This window comes from Jaculus jaculus, chromosome 5 (genome assembly GCF_020740685.1).
Source record: "Jaculus jaculus isolate mJacJac1 chromosome 5, mJacJac1.mat.Y.cur, whole genome shotgun sequence".
NCBI classification, from domain to species: domain Eukaryota; kingdom Metazoa; phylum Chordata; class Mammalia; order Rodentia; family Dipodidae; genus Jaculus; species Jaculus jaculus.
In genome coordinates this window covers 175,193,584-175,213,501 of record NC_059106.1, presented here as the reverse complement: position 1 = coordinate 175,213,501, position 19,918 = coordinate 175,193,584, and the positions used below count along the sequence as shown (strand labels likewise).

The 19,918-nt window shown below is 45.8% G+C and overlaps 1 protein-coding gene across 4 annotated transcripts in view; it reads left to right on the top strand.

Moving 5' to 3' along the window:
- The window catches only part of Mapre3 (microtubule associated protein RP/EB family member 3), an 81,595-nt gene extending 65,208 nt beyond the window's left edge, over window positions 1-16,387 (top strand). For 3 of the 4 annotated variants that reach the window (XM_045150620.1, XM_004669361.3, XM_045150621.1), the window contains exons 2-7: window positions 11,673-11,800; window positions 12,472-12,617; window positions 13,198-13,399; window positions 14,711-14,865; window positions 15,006-15,158; window positions 15,447-16,387. In XM_045150620.1, the coding sequence (XP_045006555.1) occupies window positions 11,673-11,800; window positions 12,472-12,617; window positions 13,198-13,399; window positions 14,711-14,865; window positions 15,006-15,158; window positions 15,447-15,515 (853 nt within the window). In that variant the 3' untranslated portion in view covers window positions 15,516-16,387. Of the gene's footprint in view, window positions 1-11,672; window positions 11,801-12,471; window positions 12,618-13,197; window positions 13,400-14,710; window positions 14,866-15,005; window positions 15,159-15,446 lie in introns of those variants that run through there. The other variant, XM_045150622.1, reaches the window with a different exon arrangement.
- Window positions 16,388-19,918: the final 3,531 nt, after the last annotated feature.

Sequence of the window (19,918 nt, the reverse complement as noted above, 5' to 3'; positions counted from 1 at the left end):
GCTATGAAATTTCCATCGTTCTTCACAAGCAGAATAATTCTGATCTGCATCCTGGACATTTTAATTGCTGTTATGAGATGAGACATGGCTTTTGTTTCAGTCAGTAAAAAAAAAAAAAAAAGTTATTTTTTTTTAATTTTTATTAACATTTTCCATGATTATAAAAAAAATCCCATGGCATTTCCCTCCCTCCCCCCGGACACTTTCCCCTTTGAAATTCCATTCTCCATCATATTACCTCCCCATCTCAATCATTGAAAAATTGTTATTCTTGATTTAGTAGGCGATTAAAAATATATGGTTCACACAGTGTTTCACTGTGTCTAGGGTCCTATGTGCTGCTCCAGAGTTAGGTAGAGGCTGGAGGTGTTCCTGAATTTTCTTTGTAACATTGTTACATATGTGTTGGAATCACAGTCTGTGAAACTTCTTTCTTTCTCTTTTTAAAAATGTTTTTATTAGCCGGAAAAAAAAAAAATATATATATATATATGGTTCAGATTGTTAAAAAAAAAAAAAAGACATATTGGTACTACCTATAATCTTAGTACTTGGTAGGGTGAGGTATAGGAGGATTGAGAATTTAAGATGAGCCTAGATTACATAATGAGACAGTGCCTCAGAAAAGAAGATGATAGGGCTGGAGAGATAACTCAGCAGTTAAGGCACTAGCCTGCAAATCCTAACAACCCAGGTTCATTTCCTCATTACCCACATAAAACCAGATGCACAAAAAGTGGCACTTGCATCTGGAGTTTGTTTGCAGTAGCTGGAGACCCTCTTGTGCTGGTGTGCCCATGCATATTCTCTCTCTCTCTCTCTCATTTCCTTGCAAATAAATAAACATTTCTTAAAAGATTGTGACAACAAAAGTGTTTGAGGACCTGAGAGCTATCCAGAGCTTGAGACCTCTAGAAATAAAGGATGTCTTTCTGTTGACCCACCTAGGTGGGTCCTATTAAAAGGGATTACTTTTTTTGTTGTTTGTTGTTTTGTTTTTTGAGGTAAGGTTGCACTCTAGCTCAGGCTGACCTGGAATTCACGATGTAGTCTCAGGGTGGCCTCAAACTCAAGGCAATTCTCCTACCTCTGCCTCCCAAGTGCTGGGGTTAAAGGTGTGCACCACCATGCCCAGCTCAAAAGGGATTAATTTTAACAATGAGAAGTTCAATGTACTGGGTATCCCTATGAATTAAGTTCAAATAGGGCAGCCTCACTGTGACTCCTCTAAGAGTACTTTGCTCTGGACAGTGTCCACAAGGAGTGATGTGGCAGCATTGCCCAAGCTAGCCTGGACTTTGTTAGAGCCCAGCCCATGGGGATGGAGAGATGGCTTAGTGGTTAAGGCATTTGCCTACAAAACCAAAGATCCCGGTTTGATTCTCCAGGACCCACATAAACTAGATGCACAAGGGAATACATGTGTCTGGTGTTCGTTTGCAGTGGCTGGATGCCCTGGCACCGCACCCATTATCTCTCTCTCAAATAGATTGTGTGTGTGTGTGTGTGTGTGTGTGTGTGTGTGTGTGTGTGTGTAGAAAGAAAGAGTGTGTATATGTATGTGTGTGTGTATGAGAATGAGTTCAGATCATGAGCCAAGCATGGTAACAGATGCCTTTAATCCCAGCACTTGGGAGGCAGAAATAAGGGGAGCACTGTAAGTTAGAGGCCATGCTGAGACTACATAATGAATTCCAGATCAGCCTGACCTAGAGCAAGCCCCTACCTCAAAAAAATAAAATAAAAAAAAATTCTCTCTCTCTCTTTCTGCCTCTTTCCCTCTCAAATAAACAAATAAAAATAAAGTATTAAAAGAAGAAAGAGGCCTGGAGAGATGGCTTAGTGGTTAAGGTGCTTGCCTGGAAAGCCTAAGGACCACCCAAAAAAAGCTTAAGGACCCATGTGTGAATCTTCCAGATCCCACATAAGCCAGATACACAAAGGTAAGACAAGTGCAAGGTCACACATGCCCACTAGGTAGTGCACATGTCTGGAGATTGATTGCAGTGGCTGAGGCCCTGGCTAGCCAATTCCCTCTCCCTCTCTCTGTCTCTCTCTCTGTAAAATAAAAAAAGTAAAAAAGAAAATTAAGGGCCTGGAGAGATGGCTTAGCAATTAAGACACTTGCCTGCAAAGCCTAAGGACCCAGGTTTGATTCTCCAGGATCCACATAAGCCAGATACGCTAGGGGATGAATGCATCTGGAGTTTGTACTGGCTGGAGGCTCTGATGTGCCCATTCTCTCCCTCTCCCTCCCTTCCTCTCTCTCCCCCTCAAATAAATTATATATAAAAGAGTGCCAGATGTGATGGCACATGCCTTTAATCCAAACACTTGGGAGGCAGAAGTAGGAGGATCACAGTGAGTTTGAGGCCACCCTGAGACTACATACATAGTGAATTCCAGGTCAGCCCGAGCTAGAGTGAGACCTTACCTTAAAAGTGTTCAGATCATACTGAAAAAGACAAACCCATTACCCAGCACCCAAACCTCAGCAGGGCTCAGGATCTTGGGGAAGAAGTCTATGACCTCAAGGTATTAGAAGAACAGAGGCCTGAAGAAGCTCCAATCCCTGTGTGCCCTACAACACCCCCAATTCAGATCCTATTCTGGATCTGCCAGAGTGGATGTATGCTGATGATCCAACCAACCCTGCAAATACCCACTGGCCTACCTCTATTTGATTTTCCAGCTTATACCACTGAGCCTCTCTATGAGTCAGGTCTTTGGTGATTGGCTGGACATGCTAGGGCTTTATGACCCGCTGGCAGGATTCCTTTGTTCTTGCTGGCCCCTCAGAACCCTCCATCCCTGCTCACACATATCACCTCCATGTAATCCCAGGACAGCCTGGATGTGAAGCCAAGGGGGAAGGGGTACCTATTTGTAGTTTCCAACAGGTGACTTCAGCCCCACTGGGGCCTGGACAAGAAGGGATAGCCTAACGACAATGGGCATAGCCCCACAACAGGAACAGAAACATTTTGGCAAGCTCCACAGAGCTCTCCCTCAAAGTTCCACAGAGTCTGTTCCAGTTTTCCCAGCAGGTAGGATGGCATGTGTGAAACAGATAGATGGGAAGGAAACCTAGAGTTGGGAAGGAATCATGTTCACAGGACCCACTTCAGAAAGTCCAGATGGCTATCCCTAGGCAGAAGGGGCAGAGAAAAGCACAGCTCTGTAGTATACCTCCCTTTTAAGATTGGCCAGATGCCTGCTTCTTAAACAAGTGCTCTTAGTTTCTGTCTGTCCAGTAATTCTGATAACACTTAGCAAATACTGGATACCAGGCTGTGTAATCAGTGCTGCATGGCTCACTTAGTCCTCAAAAACTCCAGGAGGGGAGAAGTGACACTCTGCTCATTTTATAAATAAGGAAGGTGAGGCCTAAAATTGAACAGAAGATGGCAGAGACAGGATTTGAACCTATGTGGCCTGATCCGGGCTCTTTAAAGCGCGGACTCCGTGAACCTGGCTGGTGGCATGCCAGTCATCATCTGCAGGACTAGGAGACACGTGTCTTTCATTGCCAGGCTGGGCAGAGGTGGTGGGCTGGGATCTCTAGGGTATTTTCCAGGACCTGCCAGAACAAGGCTGAACTTGGAGAATTAGAAAAGACTGAGACCCCTGAATTGTCTCCAAGACATGTATTGAAGGTAGATAAATTTTATCCAATAAATTTTAAAATCCAATAAAGTCCAATAAAATTTAAAAACAGAAAGCCAACATTAGATCTAGGCTGGTGAGAAGGCAAATATTAGAATGTGAGGTTTCTGAGCTGTTTAGAGTTTTTGACAATCTTTCAGATTAAGAGATAAAAGACAGTGCAGTCTAAGGGTCTCTAGAAGCCCTTTTCATTATGAGATTTCAAGATCTGGTCTTGAACGTCCAGCAGCTCCCTTCCTGATAAAAGCTGTGATCATTCTTCCCATTGTTAGTAGAGGTACCTAGACCCTCAGAGTCTTAAGAGTAAACCTCCTAGCCTTTTATTTTTTTTTAATTTTTTATGTTTTTATTTATTTATTTGACAGCAACAGACAGAGAAAGAGGCAAATAGAGAGAAATAAAGAGAATGGGCACGCCAGGACCTCCAGCCACTACAAACAAACTCCAGACGTATGCTCTCCCTTGTGCATCTGGCTAATGTGGGTCCTGGGGAATCAAGCTTCAAACCAGGGTCCTCAGGCTTCACAGGCAAGCGCTTAACCACTAAGCCATCTCTCCAGCCCCTCCTAGCCTTTTCTAACTCCAGACCTTGTAGCAGGAGCCAAGGTTCTTGAAAGTAAACTTTTCCCAAGGCCATGTTTTGATCTGATGCTAGGTTTCCAGCTAGCTTGGAAGGCAACATGCTGTAATACAGTTAAAGCTATTTCTCTTGACAGCCACCATGTGCCAAAGATGGTGGTAGAAAGATGGGGGCAGAAGCAGCCAGGCATGGCGGCACACGCCTTAAGTCCCAGCAGTCAGGAGGCAGGTATAAGAGGATCGTCATGAGTTCAAGGCTACCCTGAGACTACATAGCGAATTCCTGAGCTAGACTGAGACCCTACCTCAAAAAACCTTTAATCCCAGCACTCGGAAGGCAGAGGTAGGAGGATTGCCATGAGTTCAAGTCCACCCTGAGACTACATAGTGAATTCCAGGTCAGCTTGAACTAGAGTGAGACCCTACCTTGGAAAAAAAGAAAGATGGGAACAGGGTTGGAAAAGCCTACTATTATAGCCTCTGAGGACAGAGCTGCCATCCTCGCAGGGAGGAGAAAAGCACTTAATACCAGATATGTTATTGCTAAGTGCTTTATCAGACAATTTTGGCTGTCATTGAGGCAGCTGGTCCACTGGGGGAAAGCTTGGCCCATATTTTATATATCTTTGCCCCATCAGATGGCCTACTTTCCATCAGGCCTAAGTCAACTTCCAACTCAGAAAGCCATTAGAAGTTGTACTAGTTGATGAGTTAACATGTGGCCTTCGGGGAAAGTAGTTTAGTTCAGCCCAGAATCTGAGAGCAGACCCCATGCTTGGGCTATTGCAACTGACCTAGTTCTCAGGGGACAGGCACCCCCCCAACCCTATTCCTGATGCCACCAGATTTTGATGGAAACTGATTTTTGTTTTTTTTCCAAGGTAGGGTCCCACTGTAGCCCAGGCTGACCTGGAATTTACTATGTATGTAGTCTCAGACTGGCCTCAAACTCACAGTGATCCTCTTACCTCTGACTCCTCAGTGCTGGAATTGAAGGTATGCGCCACTACACCTGGCAGAAACGGGTTTTCTTTCTTTTTTTTCTTTTTAATTCTTACTTATTTATTTATTTATTTATTTTTGAGGTAGAGTCTCACTCTGTAGTCCAAGCTAACCTGGAATTCACTGTTTAGTCTCAGGGTGACCTTGAACTCACAGTGATACACTTACCTCTGCCTCCTGAGTGCTGGGATTAACAGCGTGTGCACCATGCCTGGCTGGAAACTGATTTTCTTTTGGAGAGACAAGATCCAAGTATTGGGCTCTTCTTTTATGAATTGGGCTAGATAAAGGGATTTCTGGTGGAAGAGGCAGTTAAAGGAGACTTTACTCAGGGCCTGGTGCCACCTGCTGGCCATTTTTAGTTCTATACACAGGGCCAAACCTAGAAGAAAACTAAAAGGGCACCTACCATTCCTATCATGTAAGAGATAAGGAGACAGCAACTTGAGCAAGTGTGACAGAGGATCTTCACAGGGACCTCTTGGTTGAGTTCTCCTGAGACCAGATGGACCCAGCCAGGACAGAGCTGCTGTGGTCCTAGTATTGGTTACTATCTTTCCCAAAAGCCACATGGGAGAATTGGCATGGTTGATAAATGAACCCTGAATGGAGCCACTTTTTTTTTCAGCCCCCTTATACGCACTGTTGCCTCACTGGATTCAGACCTTGTCAAGGAAAAAAAAAAAAAAAAGGTGCCAGGCATGATGGCACAGCACGCTGAGGCTGAGGCTGAGGCTGAGGCTGAGGCTGAGGCCAAGGCCAAGATAGGGGGATCACTGTGAGTTGAAGGCCAGCCTAAGAATTTATAGTGAATTCCAGGTCAGCCTGGACAAGAAGGAGACCCTACCTGGAAAAAACAAAAAATAAATAAAAGATGAAGAAGGAAAAGTACGGGCCGGGCGTGGTGGCATACACCTTTAATCCTAGCGCTCAGGAGGCAGAGGTAGGAGGATCGCCATGAGTTGAAAGCCACCCTGAGACTCCATAGTAAATTTCAGGTCAGCCTGGGCTAAAGTGAAACCCTACCTTGAAAAACCAAAAAAAAGAAGAAGAAGAAGGAAAAGTACATCAAAATAGAAGAGAGATTAGATGGAAAGAAGATAGAATTCAGTGAAGGAGGGAAAAGGGAGAGTGATGGGAAGGAATTATGATCATGGTATGTTGTCTATATTTATGGAAGTTGTCAATAAAAAGTTTTTTTTTTAATTTTATTTATTTATTTGAGAGCGACAGACACAGAGAGAAAGACAGAGGGAGAGAGAGAGAGAATGGGCGCGCCAGGGCTTCCAGCCTCTGCAAACGAATTCCAGACACGTGCGCCCCCTTGTGCATCTGGCTAACGTGGGACCTGGGGAACCGAGCCTCGAACCGGGGTCCTTAGGCTTCACAGGCAAGCGCTTAACCGCTAAGCCATCTCTCCAGCCCAATAAAAAGTTTTTTAATGGCTACAGATATAGCTCAGCAGTTAAGACACTTGCCTGTGAAGCCTAAGGACCTAGGTCTGATTCCCCAGTACCCACATAAGCGAGATGTACAAGGTAGCACATGCATCTGGAGTTTGAAGTAGCTAGAGGCCCTGGAGTGCCCATTCTCTCCCTCTCTTTCCCTCTCTCAAATAAGTAAATAAAATGTTTAAAGTTTATTTATTTAAGTGAGAGAGAAAGAGGCAGATAAAGAAAGAGAGAATAGGCACGCCAAAGTATTTTTTTAAGTTTTTTTAAAGGTTATTAAATTTTTAAGGTTAAAATTCCAATATTCTGGACTGGAGAGATGGTTTAGCAGTTAAGGTGTGCAAAGCCAAAGGACCCAGGTTTACTTCCTCAGCCGAGGATCCACATAAGCCAGTTGTACAAGTGCATCTGGAGTTCGTTTGCAGAGGCTGAAGGCCCTGGTATGCCCATATTCTCTCTCTCTCTCTCATAAATAACTTTGAAAAATTTTTTTAATTCCAATATTCTGGGGCTGGAGAGATGGCTCAGTGGTTAAGGTGCTTGCCTGCAAAGCCTAATAACCAAGGTTTGATTCCCTAGTACCCATGTAGAGCCAGATACTCAATGTGGCACATGTGTCCAGAGTTAGTTTGCAGTGGCTAGAGGTCCTGGCATGCCCATATTCTCTCTCTCTCTCTTTCTGTCTCTAATAAATAAAATATAAAATAACATCTTAATTTGATTTTTAAAATTCCAACATTCTAAAAACAAGAAAAGAAAAGGAAAAGAGAGGGAGGGGAGGGCAGGGAGGGAAGGAGAGAGGAAAAAGGAAAAGGGAAAGGGAAAGAAAGAAAGAGAAAGAAGGAGTGAAGAGATATCAGTCAATCCTTCAACAACTTCACTGAGTAGTTTGTGGTGATGGGCCTGGTAATGCCACACCTGTGGTAACTTCCTGGCAAGGGAAATAAAGGTTGGAGTACAGGGCAGTGGACTCAAATGCAATCAAAATTACCCCGGGAAGCCGGGCGTGGTGGCGCACGCCTTTAATCCCAGCACTCGGGAGACTGAGGTAGGAGGATTGCCATGAGTTCGAGGCTACCCTGAGACTACATAGTGATTTCCAGGTCAGCCTGGACTAGAGCGAAACTCTACCTCGTAAAACCAATAAAAAAAAAAAATTACCCTGGAATCTCTGAAATTGCCAGGTCCTGAGCCTTTAGAAGCTCCTAAGACAATATTTGTTTTTCTTGGTTTTTGAGCCTACCTGGACTCCCATTCCCTGAGCAATGAAAGACAAGGCTTATATTTAAAGGAGGAAGAACTAGAAATAAATAACAGCATTTTTCTCATAATATTAAAAAATATTTATTTATTTACATGTATGTTTATGTATACCAGGGTCTTTTGCTGATGCTAACAACTACACTTTTTGTGTCTAACTTGTATGGTGTCTTGGAAATTGAACCCAAGCTGGCAGGCTTTGCAAGCAAGTGCCTTTAACCACTGAACAGTCTTCCCTGATCCTCTGGATTCTTGTTTTGTTTTGTTTTTTTTTGAGCTAGGGTATCGCTCTTCAGCCTGGGCTAGCCTGGAATTCACTATGTAGCCTCAGGCTATCCTCAAACTCACTGTGATCCACCTACCACTGCCTCCCAAGTGCTGGGTTTAAAGGCATACACCACCATGCCCAGCTTCCTCGTGATTTTTTTTTTCTTTGTTTTGGTTTTTCGAGGTAGGATCTCACTCTGGTCCAGGCTGACCTGGAATTAATTCTGTAGTCTCAGGGTGGCCTTGAAGTCATGGCGATCCTCCTACCTCTGCCTCCCGAGTGCTGGGATTAAAGGCGTGTGCCACCATGCCCGGCTCCTCTTGATTTTTTTTTTCTTTTTTTTTTTCTTTTTTTATTTATTTATTTTTTTTAAATGTTTTTTTAAATTTTTTATTTATTTATTTTTAATTATTTATTTATTTATTTGAGAGCGACAGACACAGAGACAAAGACAGGTAGAGGGAGAGAGAGAGAATGGGCGCGCCAGGGCTTCCAGCCTCTGCAAACGAACTCCAGACGCGTGCGCCCCCTTGTGCATCTGGCTAACGTGGGACCTGGGGAACCGAGCCTCGAACCAGGGTCCTTAGGCTTCACAGGCAAGCGCTTAACCGCTAAGCCATCTCTCCAGCCCATCCTCTTGATTTTTATACTAGAAAAATAGTTAAGTTACGTATGCATATAATGAGGTTCCATTGCGTAGACCTGCTTAGGGTGAAGGATGAGGGCATGAGAGGGCCAGAACAGCCAGTGTTAAGCTAAACTCCCTTTAACGTCAGTGCTTCTCACAATTTGCCTGAGCCAGAGACTTCCTAGGTATCTTGGTCAAAGGCTTCATTCTGACCCAGCAAGTCTAAGGTAAGGTACAAGTACTAACATTTCTAACAAATTGGTATCCACGTGGCCCCAGTGCTGCTGAGCTAGGGATGACAGCACTGAATGAATGGATTTAAGGTTGGGAACTTCCAGAGAGGGTAAGTGGAGAGCTGCCTCTGATTCCTAGGGTAGTTTATGAGAGATAAGGCTGGAGGGATGGGGTCTACTTAGGAGTTGGGTAAGTGGTAGGGAGGCATCACATTGAAACAACAGCTGCCTACAGAGAACTAGAAAGTGAGCTAGTATGTTTACTTTGCAGAGATACTGCATATTAAACCTGGGGGAGTATTCGTCACTCAAGAAAGAGGAGCTCTCACAATTCTTGGAATACGCAGTCCTTTCGGTCTGTCTTAATTTTCTGTTTTGGATAAAGACCTAATTGCAAGAAATTGTTTTCTCTCTTTAATACATGTGTGTCTGTTTACATGTGTGTGCTTACATTTGGAGGTCAGAATACAACCTTAGATGTTGTTTCTCATGAAATGTCTTTCACCTTAGAAACCCCAGGGACCTACCTGTCTGGGATTACAGGCACTGTTTTTTGTTTGCTTGTTGTTTGAGACAGGGTCTCACTCTGTAACCCACACTGGCCTGTAACTCCTATGTAGTTAACTCAGGGCAGCCTAGAAGTTTCAGTGTGCCTCCTGCTTTAGCCTTCCAAGCACTGGAATTCCAGGCAGGAGCTACCATATACAGCTCAGGCACCATTTTTACATGGATCCTGGGAATTGCACTTCAAGCACTTTACCAGCTCAGCTACATGTATCCTTAGCCTCTTCCTCTTTTTTTTTGTTTGTTTTGAGGCAAGGTTTCACTTTAATCCAGGCTGGCTTCAAATCAAGGTGAGCCTCCTGCCCTCAGCCTCCCAAATACTGGGATTATAAACCTGAGCACCACACCCAGCTCCCCCTTCTTTTCTCGATAATGACAAAAAGCAAGTGATACCTAGCTTCTCTGGCATGGTTGGTAGGGGGATGCTCATGCTTGCTTGCCAGAATGGGGAAGGTGTCTCTGCTCAGCAGTAACTATTTGGGTATGGACACATAGGTTCAGAGCAGCCCAAGGAAGCAAGAAATCCCAAGTGGTTTGTGTGAAGCATCCCAACCTTTAAATATTGAATAGTAACTCAAAAATGTTTTCAAAACTGTGAGTACTGAACAGTTCAAGTCTTCACAGCACATTTGGCTGTGGGTGCCTTTATTTACCACTACTGGCTTAAAGCCAGAACGCAGGTGGCCAGGCCTGCTGTTAGATAGAGTCTGACCACAGCAATGTCAGATGATGTGGGGGAGGGGCTGGAGACTGGAAAGCCTTGTTGGAGGTTCTTTTGGCTAACAGAAAGCATGAATAAGCCAGAAGGAGAGAAGAGCCTTACACAATGAGGAGGGAGGGGTTGAAAAACGAAGGGTAAGAAAGATGAACAGGAGGGAAAATAACTGGCCAGGGTGATCAGGTTTATAACCATGATTGGGGACTGGTGGTGATTAGTCACTGCAGTGATGAGTACTGGAACTGAAGCACTCTTGCAAAGGTTCTGAACTCATGGAATTTAGTTGCCTATGGGCCAGCCAGTAGGCTATAGGCTATAGGCTACGGGAATAAGGAGTCTTAAGTCAGAAAGGCCAATGAACTTTCTAGAGCATAAATCTTCTCAGGTTACTGTTTTCTTAAAATCTTCTGGTAGTTTCCAGTTGAGTAAATAGAAAATCCAGACTCATTTTGGTAAACAAAACCCTTCTGGATATGTCAGCCACATTGTGCCATGCCCCAATACAGAAACCTGCTCCCTAGGTCTGCTGAGCAACTTGGAACTTCTGGAATAAACCATGCCTATATTCTTGCCAGTTCTGCAGTGTCATTCTACCCTGTCCTTCTTAATGCCCAGAATATTCCTACTCTTGTTACACTTCAACATCTCTTCTCTGAAGCCTTCACTGGCCATACCAAGCCAGAGAGAACACACCCTTGTTTGCACCATCCTGAACTTTTTAAAAGTTCTTCGCCCATCTCTCCCTGCTGAGATTTGCCTGTCTAAATTCCTGAAGGCAAAGACCTCACTTAGGTAACTTTCTTCAATCATCAGCTCCTAATACACGCCTAGGTGTAGTAGACCCTAATTAAATGTTTAAGAACATCAACCCCTTCTCTAAGAATGTGAATGGGGCTGGAGAGATGGCTTAGCAGTTACACGCTTGCCTGTGAAGCCTAAGGACCATGGTTCAAGGCTCGATTCCCCAGGACCCACGTTAGCCAGATGCATAAGGGGGTGCACGCGTCTGGAGTTCGTTTGCAGTGGCTGGAGGCCCCGGCGAGCCCATTCTCTCTATGTGTATCGCTCTCTTCCTCTCTGTCTCTCTCCCCCCTCTTTCTCTCTCTGTCTGTCGTTCTCAAATAAATAAATAAAAATGAAAAATAATAATAATAATAATAAAGAATGTGAGCAGTAAAGCTGGTAGAAGAGAAATGATTCTCATTAACCACCCCCCCCCCAGGAGGGCATCCAGGCCCTTTTCTTTAGCTAGAGAACAGCATGAGACCATCATGCTGACCTCCCTTATTTTCTTTATTTGCAGCTGGGGTATGGCCGTCAATGTGTACTCCACGTCTGTGACCAGTGAAAATCTGAGTCGCCATGATATGCTTGCATGGGTCAATGACTCCCTGCACCTCAACTATACCAAGATAGAGCAACTCTGTTCAGGTAGGAGCCTGGGTGGGGAGCAGCCCTGCCTGAGGGAAAGAAATGGAAGACAGGAAGGCAGAACAGTATCCTAAGTCTATGGCTTGTAATTAGCATAAAGTAGGAGACTGCTTGGAGTTGAAATCAGGGAACAGAAGCAGAAGTGAAGAGTAGGTGGGGTATTCCCAGGATAAGAGTCAGGACAGGCAGTGAAGTCACACAGCTTAATATGACTGCACAAAGTCCCAGTATAGTCTTGACTCAGCTCCTCTGCTGGTAAACCCCTGAGTAAGTCAATAGCCCTCTGGGTCTGAGTTTTCTCATCTATATGGCAACAATACCATCATCTATCTACCTTGGTTGGCTGTAAAGCTAACCTACATATTAAAGTGTTTGAAATGGCGCTGGCATATGGTATACATCAACAAGTAATAATTATGGGGCTGAGGATATAGCTCAGTGGTAACACGCCTACTTAAACTGTGCAAGGCTCCTGGGTTCAATCCCAGGACCACATAAGAATAAATGCATAATAGTAATGGCATTTATTCTTGGAAAGCCAGAGGAATCTGGCCATGTCTAACCTCAAAATAGGATTGGTCCAGCCTAGAACAAGAAGGGAAAAGAGGGGTCCACACTTGGGGCAATAGGCAGCAGAGGAAGACACCTCCATCAGCTGTTTCTTTCCACAGGGGCAGCATACTGCCAGTTCATGGACATGCTCTTCCCTGGCTGTGTACACTTGAGGAAGGTCAAGTTCCAGGCCAAATTAGAACATGAATACATCCACAACTTCAAGGTGCTGCAAGCAGCTTTCAAGAAGATGAGTGTTGACAAAGTAGGTGTCTGTACCCTGGGGTCCATGAGGAGCTGTGTATCTCTAGGGAAGAAGATGGCCTACCAACCAGGGTGACAAGTGCTACTTGCGTCATTCTAGTACATGTCTCTTCACCCCAGATTCTCCAACGGCACAATGGAAAACATCCCAACCCCTGATATCACATCATGATAACATTCCCTTTCATTTCTCCTTGTGAGCCTTTTCTACCCCAGATACTGAGGATTTTGTATTTTGTTCCTGTTACACCTCTTAATAGAGCCCAGAAAATCTCTACTCACTCTCCTGCCTCTATGGTCCCCCTGGGCTGTGAAGCCTGAGCCTCCAGTCCACAGCAGAGCCATGGGCTGCTTTCCCACACAGTTCTTCCTGTGCCTGGAGGAAAGGGATGTCTTGGGCCCCTGGTGGAGCATGCTAGCCTGCTGTCTGCACTGGTGCCTGGGAGGAGGGGGCTGATGGAAAAGGTAGATGATGCTGTGGCCCAAGGGCTGGTTTCCCTAGAGCAGTGGCCCCTGTCACAGCAGAAAAGGGCCCTGTGCAGTAGGTTGTTAAAGTGCTCTGCTTATGTGGTCTATTTCAGATCATTCCTGTAGAGAAATTAGTAAAAGGAAAATTCCAAGATAATTTTGAGTTTATTCAGTGGTTTAAGAAATTCTTTGACGCAAACTATGATGGAAAGGATTACAACCCTCTGCTGGCGCGGCAGGGCCAGGACGTAGCGCCACCTCCTAACCCAGGTGATCAGATCTTCAACAAATCCAAGAAACTCATTGGCACAGCAGGTAATGTGCCCAAGCTGGTGGAGGGAGCTTGAGGGGCTGGGCCAGCAGGGCTCTCCAACCAGGAGTGCTCTGTGGGCCACCAGTCTAGCCCTGCCAACCTGGAGGAGACTGTTATCACGGAGTTCAGATGACGTCACCTGCTGCCCACCTAGATGGGGAATCCCAATAAGGGTTATAAGAGGGCTCCAAAAATTACTCTGAGAGCCACCTGTACCAAACTTGGTGGCAGCCGGCTAAGAAGCCCAGGACACTTTGTTTCCTATCATGAGCTAACCTGTTTGCCTCAAGTTGATAGGGCAGCAAGGTGGCAAGGCACCTCCATCCAAGTTTATCAGGCTAAGGGCCTAGGCCAGTACCTCAGCCCCTGCTTTGCCCCTGCCCAATGGATGCTCAAGGGCAAGAGTTTGCCAAGCTTGATCCTGTCTTCCTCTATTCCAAAGGCCCATAGCTCAAAGTCCTTCAATAAATAAGACTTTATTAGGGTTCTAGGGACAGAGAGAAGTAATAGTACCTGTGGGGTCATAAAGGTTATAGAAAGAAAGAGGGGAGCAGTTCCAACCCGCATCTGACCCGTCATAGCAGAGCCACCTCCTCTGTTTGCGCTAATGTCCTGCCTGGGCCTGTCCCCACTGAGCTGCTTGCTTTGCTTTAGAAGCAGCCACTCTGTTTAGAGAGCAAGTAGCCACAGCATGCAGGCTGTGCTGGGGAGGAGCTCAGGTCCCCTGAGGCTGCCACCACTGTGCAAATACCTAGTCCTGTCCAGCAGAGGCCCACAGAGCCCTACTCAGAGACACCTGAGGGAAGGGGCCAGGTTTCCAGAGGATGGCTTTTGTAGGGGCTCCAAGTTGGATAGACTGAGCCAACCACTTTCCCTAAGGCTCTAGCTGTGAGAACAGAGTCCTGAATCCTCCCAGCACCACTTTATTCATTTTGCCAACCCAGTGTCCATGTCCCTCCTCCAGCCAGCCTTCCCCAAGCCCAATACCTTACCTTTCCATTAGCTTCCTGTGGTCCTCCATGTCCCTCCTCCAGCCAGCCTTCCCCAGGCCCAATACCTTACTTTTCCATTAGCTTTCTGTGGTCCTCCATGTCCCTCCTCCAGCCAGCCTTCCCCAGGCCCAATGCCTTACCTTTCCATTAGCTTCCTGTGGTCCTGGTGCTCCCAGGCTTGCTGTAGGGTCATGTGTGGCCGAGGCTTCAGAACTAGATGTAGATGCTCTTCCCAAGGGGGAGTACCTGCCTGCCGCATGGTCTTCCATACGAGGTTCTCTTGTGCCTTGTGACCTCATCTGACTCTTCATCTCTGGACAGTTCCACAGAGGACGTCTCCCACAGGCCCCAAGAATATGCAGACCTCTGGCCGACTGAGTAATGTGGCTCCACCTTGCATCCTCCGGAAGAATCCCCCATCAACCCGAAATGGTGGCCATGAGGCTGATGCCCAGATTTTTGAGCTCAACCAGCAGGTAAGTGGGATGGGAGGGGTAGTTACAATTGCCCTGCCTCAAGGGCTGATCTTTAGGGCATCAGCTAGGACAAAAGGAAAATAGGCAGAAGAGTCTAAGCCAGGACAATCTAGCTTGAACATTACCTTCTACCTGAGCAGCTACTGGACCTGAAGCTGACAGTGGATGGGCTGGAGAAAGAACGTGATTTCTACTTCAGTAAACTTCGCGACATTGAGCTCATTTGCCAGGAGCATGAAAGTGAAAACAGTCCTGTTATCTCCGGCATCATTGGCATTCTCTATGCCACTGAAGTGAGTCTTCTATTCACCTTCCGCTGCCCCAGGACCCCTTGGCCCTCCCCCACTCTGGCTCCTCACTAAGAGTAGAAGCATGGTAAGGCTGGACAGGACGTAGGGAAACATCCTGATGAGGAGAAAAAGGTAAGTCACTAGGCCTGAGTCACATGTAGACATTAGCAGGGAAAGCTGGCTAGAATTCTGGGCTCTTGGGTGCTCAGCCCTTGCTTTTAGGCCATGTATGGAATGTGATGCCCTCAGCCTGGCCAGCTGGCTCACCATTTTCCCTTACCTCATGTCCAGGAGGGATTTGCACCCCCTGAAGATGATGAGATTGAAGAACACCAACAGGAAGACCAGGACGAGTACTGAGGGCAGCGCCAGCCTGGCTGACCACGGTTTCCCTGTGCCTCCCCTCCCCACTCCCACTCCCACATTATAGTCCTTTCCTTACAGCCAGTCAGCCGGCCAGGTGCTTTGTGTCAGTGCCGCAGCATTGGGGAGCCGGTGAAAGGGGCTTGGGAGGTTAGGGCAGGGGAGCAGGATGAGGCCTTGTTTGGATCCCCCTAGTGGCACTGGTCCAGGGGGCGGGACCCCTGCCCACTACCTACCCCTATTTATTTCCGTTGTCTCTATGCTGTGTTGGCCACCACTTACCAGGGTGCTGCTGCCACCCAACAGCCAGCCACCTGCTCCCCCAACAGCCAGCAGCTGTATATTTGACAAAGTCATTGGTATATTTTTACTTACTGGATTGTCCTTGCACTTTACCTGTTCTTTTCCGGGGCTGACATCAGGGCTTGGGTAGTCTGCCTGGCTTGGCTCCCCTTCCCCATGGCCAAGGCTGGGGCAGGATTCACCAATTCTTATTTATTTTGTCTTTTGACTTCCCTCCCAGTAGCTGAGGGGAAGGCTGATGAGAGGAGAGAGAGTGAGGGCTAAGGAGGCAGTGCTGTGGGTCTAGGGGTTACGGAGAGGGAAAGGAGCATGTGAGGGACAGAAATGACTTCCTGGCACTGGACTCAACCTCACCTGCCCAAACCCCTGACCAACACCCAGAGCCCAGCACTGAACCCAAGGTTCCCCATCCACTCCCTCCTGCAGCCTAGTTCACACCACACAGACTCTGCCTGGTCCCCACTGTCTGTCTAACCCCAATCCCCTTGCCTCCCCACCTCTCTGCCCTTGGGCACAACCTGAATATATGTTCACTTTTATTTAAATAAACTTGTGTGGTAAAAGAACATGCCATGTCTTCCTCATTTGAGCCACAGTCAAGTGCTAGGGCATGTCTCTTCCTGTCTTGCCTCTCTTCAGTCTTAAGGTGCTAGGTATAAAGCATGTGTCACTATCATCAGAAGTCACTGCCAACACTGTACTCTCAACAGTGGTAAATGGACTCTTAGGGATACAGATGTGTGGTTTTTAGTGTGGGATGTAAGATTAATGTCTGCTCCCAAACTGGGATGACACTGACAGCTAAAACAATGACTGGTCTTTTGATGAGTAAAATGAGCTTATTAGAGGTTACCTACAGAACAGTGGATGACAGCTCCCATATATACACATAGCTACCAAGCTCCTTTTTTTAAAAAATTTATTTACTTATTTGACAGAGAAAGAGGGGAAGAGAGAGAGAGAGAGAATGGGCACACCAGGGCCTCCAGCCACTGCAAATGAACTCCAGATGGCTGCACCACCTTGTACATCTGGCTAATGTAGGTCCTGGGGAATCAAACGTGGGTCCTTTGGCTTTGTAGGCAAATGCCTCAACCACTAAGCCATTCCTCCAGCCCAATTATTTATTTATTTATTTTTGTTTAGGTAGAGTCTCACTCTAGCCTAGGCTGGCCTGCAACTCACTCTGTAGTTCCAGGCTGGCCTCAAACTCACAGCAATTCTTCTACCTCTGCCTCCCAAGTGCTGGGGTGCTTGAATTAAAGATATGCATTACCACACCTGGCTCCAAAATTCTTGTTTGCTTTTTTCTTTTTTTCTTGGTTTTTCAAGGTCGGGTCTCACTGTAGCTCAGATTGACCTGGAATTCACTATGCAGTCGCAGGGTGGCCTCAAACTCACAGTGATCCTCCTACCTCTGCCTCCCAAGTGCTGGGATTAAAGGTATGTGCCACCATGCCTGGCTCCAAAATCGTTTATTTATTTATTTATTTATTTATTTATTTATTTATTTATTTAGGAGCAACAGACAGAGAGAAGGAGAGAGAGAGAGAGAGAGAATGGGCGCACCAGGGCTTCCAGCCACTGCAAACGAACTCCAGACACGTGCGCCCCCTTGTGCATCTGGCTAACGTGGGTCCTGGGGAATCGAGCCTTGAATTGGGATCTTTAGGCTTCACAGGCAAGCACTTAACCACTAAGTCATCTCCCCAGCCACAAAATCTTATTTTTAAAAATGCTTTTTATTTATTTGTGAGAGAGTGTGTATGGGCATTCCAGGACCTCTTGCCACTGTAAATGAACTCCAGATGTATTCACCACTTTGTGCACCTGGTTTTATGCAGGCATTGAGGAATTGAAGCCATGTTGGAAGATTTTGTAAACAAGCACCTGTTAGGCACTGAGCCATCTCCCCAGCCCAATATCCTATTTTATATGGCTTTAAGTCTACAACAGAACTGATGCAAACCTGAGCTCAGAGTACTACCTCTTTATAAAGCAGTAGTGGTGACTATAAGCTCAGACAACATAAGCACAGACAAAACTAGACAAAAAATTTGTTGACATATACTCCATACTTATCAGGCACTAAGCTAGTTTCTGTCCAGTTATGGTCAACATGGCTTATTTTGCTGCAGTCTGGCACATAGAACAGCTTGCTGCAAGGTGGAGTTATTCTGGCTAGGACTCCAAAGACTAGTCTTGCTGTAGAAAGTAACCCCACTTCTAAGGAGGAAGAAAGTCTAGAGCTGTGGCTGTGAGGATGGGCAACCCAGAAAGTGGCTATGGGGTGATGGGAGACACCAGGGTAAAAAGTGCTTTGTTGGGCTGGAGAATGGGCTTAGAAGCTAAGGCACTTGCCTGCAAAGCCAAAGAATCCAGGTTCACTTCCCCAGGACCCACGTAAGTCAGATGTACAAGGTGGCACATGTGTCTGGAGTTTGTTTGCAAAGGCTAGAGGCCCTGGTGTGCCCATATTCTCTTTCTCCCTCCCTCCTTCCCTCTCTCAAATAAATAAAGCAAAAAAAAAAAATTTTAAGTGTTTTGTCTAGTCTCCTTTAGACCTGTTGGACTACATGCTAACCACTCCCTGTCTCTTGCCAAAGCTCATGTACCTTACAACACCAATACAGCTGGGACAAGGGTTTAATGTGACACAATTAGAAGGGTACAAAGAGTGATGATACCTGAATGCTGAGGCCCAGAATGATAGATGGCAATGTTTAAGTGGTTCGTTTTCCCTCTCTCTCTCTTTCTCTCTGTCTCAGTGCTGGGGAGCAAACTCAGAGTCTGGTGAACACTAAGGAAGCACCACTTGAGTGAGCTGAGCTACATTCCAGCTCCAAAGTGGTTCCTTCTGTTGAATAAGTTGTAATGGAAAGAAGAATGCAGGAATGAGTGTACCTGGCAAAAGGTTCTAATAGCCAAGGTCCTGGAAGCCCAATGTAGACCAAGGACGCTAAAGTGAATGTGACCACCTCAGGGTCACCTTGACCACAGCCCCTCATTTACTGATGAACAGTCAGAAATCCATGGGTGACAAGATTAATTTGTGGTAGAGACCTTAACTAGAATTCAGACTGCTTGATTCAGTATTCATCCCAAAAGACTGGTAAGTGGTACCTCCAGAGTCCCTCCATGCTAACCCTGTGACTAAGACATAGCTGGGGCTGTGTCTCTTCTATAGCTCTACCTCACAACTGTAGACAAGCCTTTTAAATTTTTTTTATTTTCTAATTTTTTTTTATTTGCACATGGTAGGGGTGGGGGACATACTTCTTGCCACTGCAAATAAAATGGCAGATACATGCACTACTTTTTTTAAAAATATTTTTTTAAAACAGGAACCTTCTTTTTTTAACTTTTATTTATTTAGTTGAGAAAGAAAGAGACAGAGAGAGGGATTAGGCACACCAGGGTCTTCAGCCACTGCAAACGAACTCCAGAGACATGTGCTACCTTGTGCGTCTGGCTTATGTGAGTACTGGGTCCTAAGGCTTTGCAAGCAAGCACCTTAACTACTAAGCCATCTCTCCAGCGCCCCCTCCCACCCCAGAAAAAAAAGATTATTTATTTGAGGGAGAGAGAATGGGCAGGCCAGAGCCTCTAACCACTACTAAGTCCTGTCTCATTGACTCATTTTCAGTTTTCCCACCTTCTAGACCATTGATTAAATTAATAGTACATCCATACAATCAAAGTGTTCTCTACACACACCTTGATCCCCAACCTATGAAAATTCTCCTTTCCTCGGGACCCATCTCAATTGCCACCTCCTTCCTGTAAAAAAATGTGGCGGCAGAGGCAGGAAGATCGCTGTGATATGCCACCCTGAGACTCCATAGCGAATTCCAGGCCAGCCTGGGCTAGAGTGCAACCCTACCTTGAAAAATCAAAAAAAAAAAAAAAAAGTTTATGATAGAACTTACTATATTTCATTGTCACAGGTATAAGTCCCATCATCAAGTACACAAAATAGCACATTTCCTTTATTGTGAAAATAACTTGTTTCACCATCCATTATGCTTTTGAAGTGGGACGCTTCAAAAGGACTAAGGGGGTGCTAAAGGTGGTGAGAAGTTCTCCTCCCACGTTAA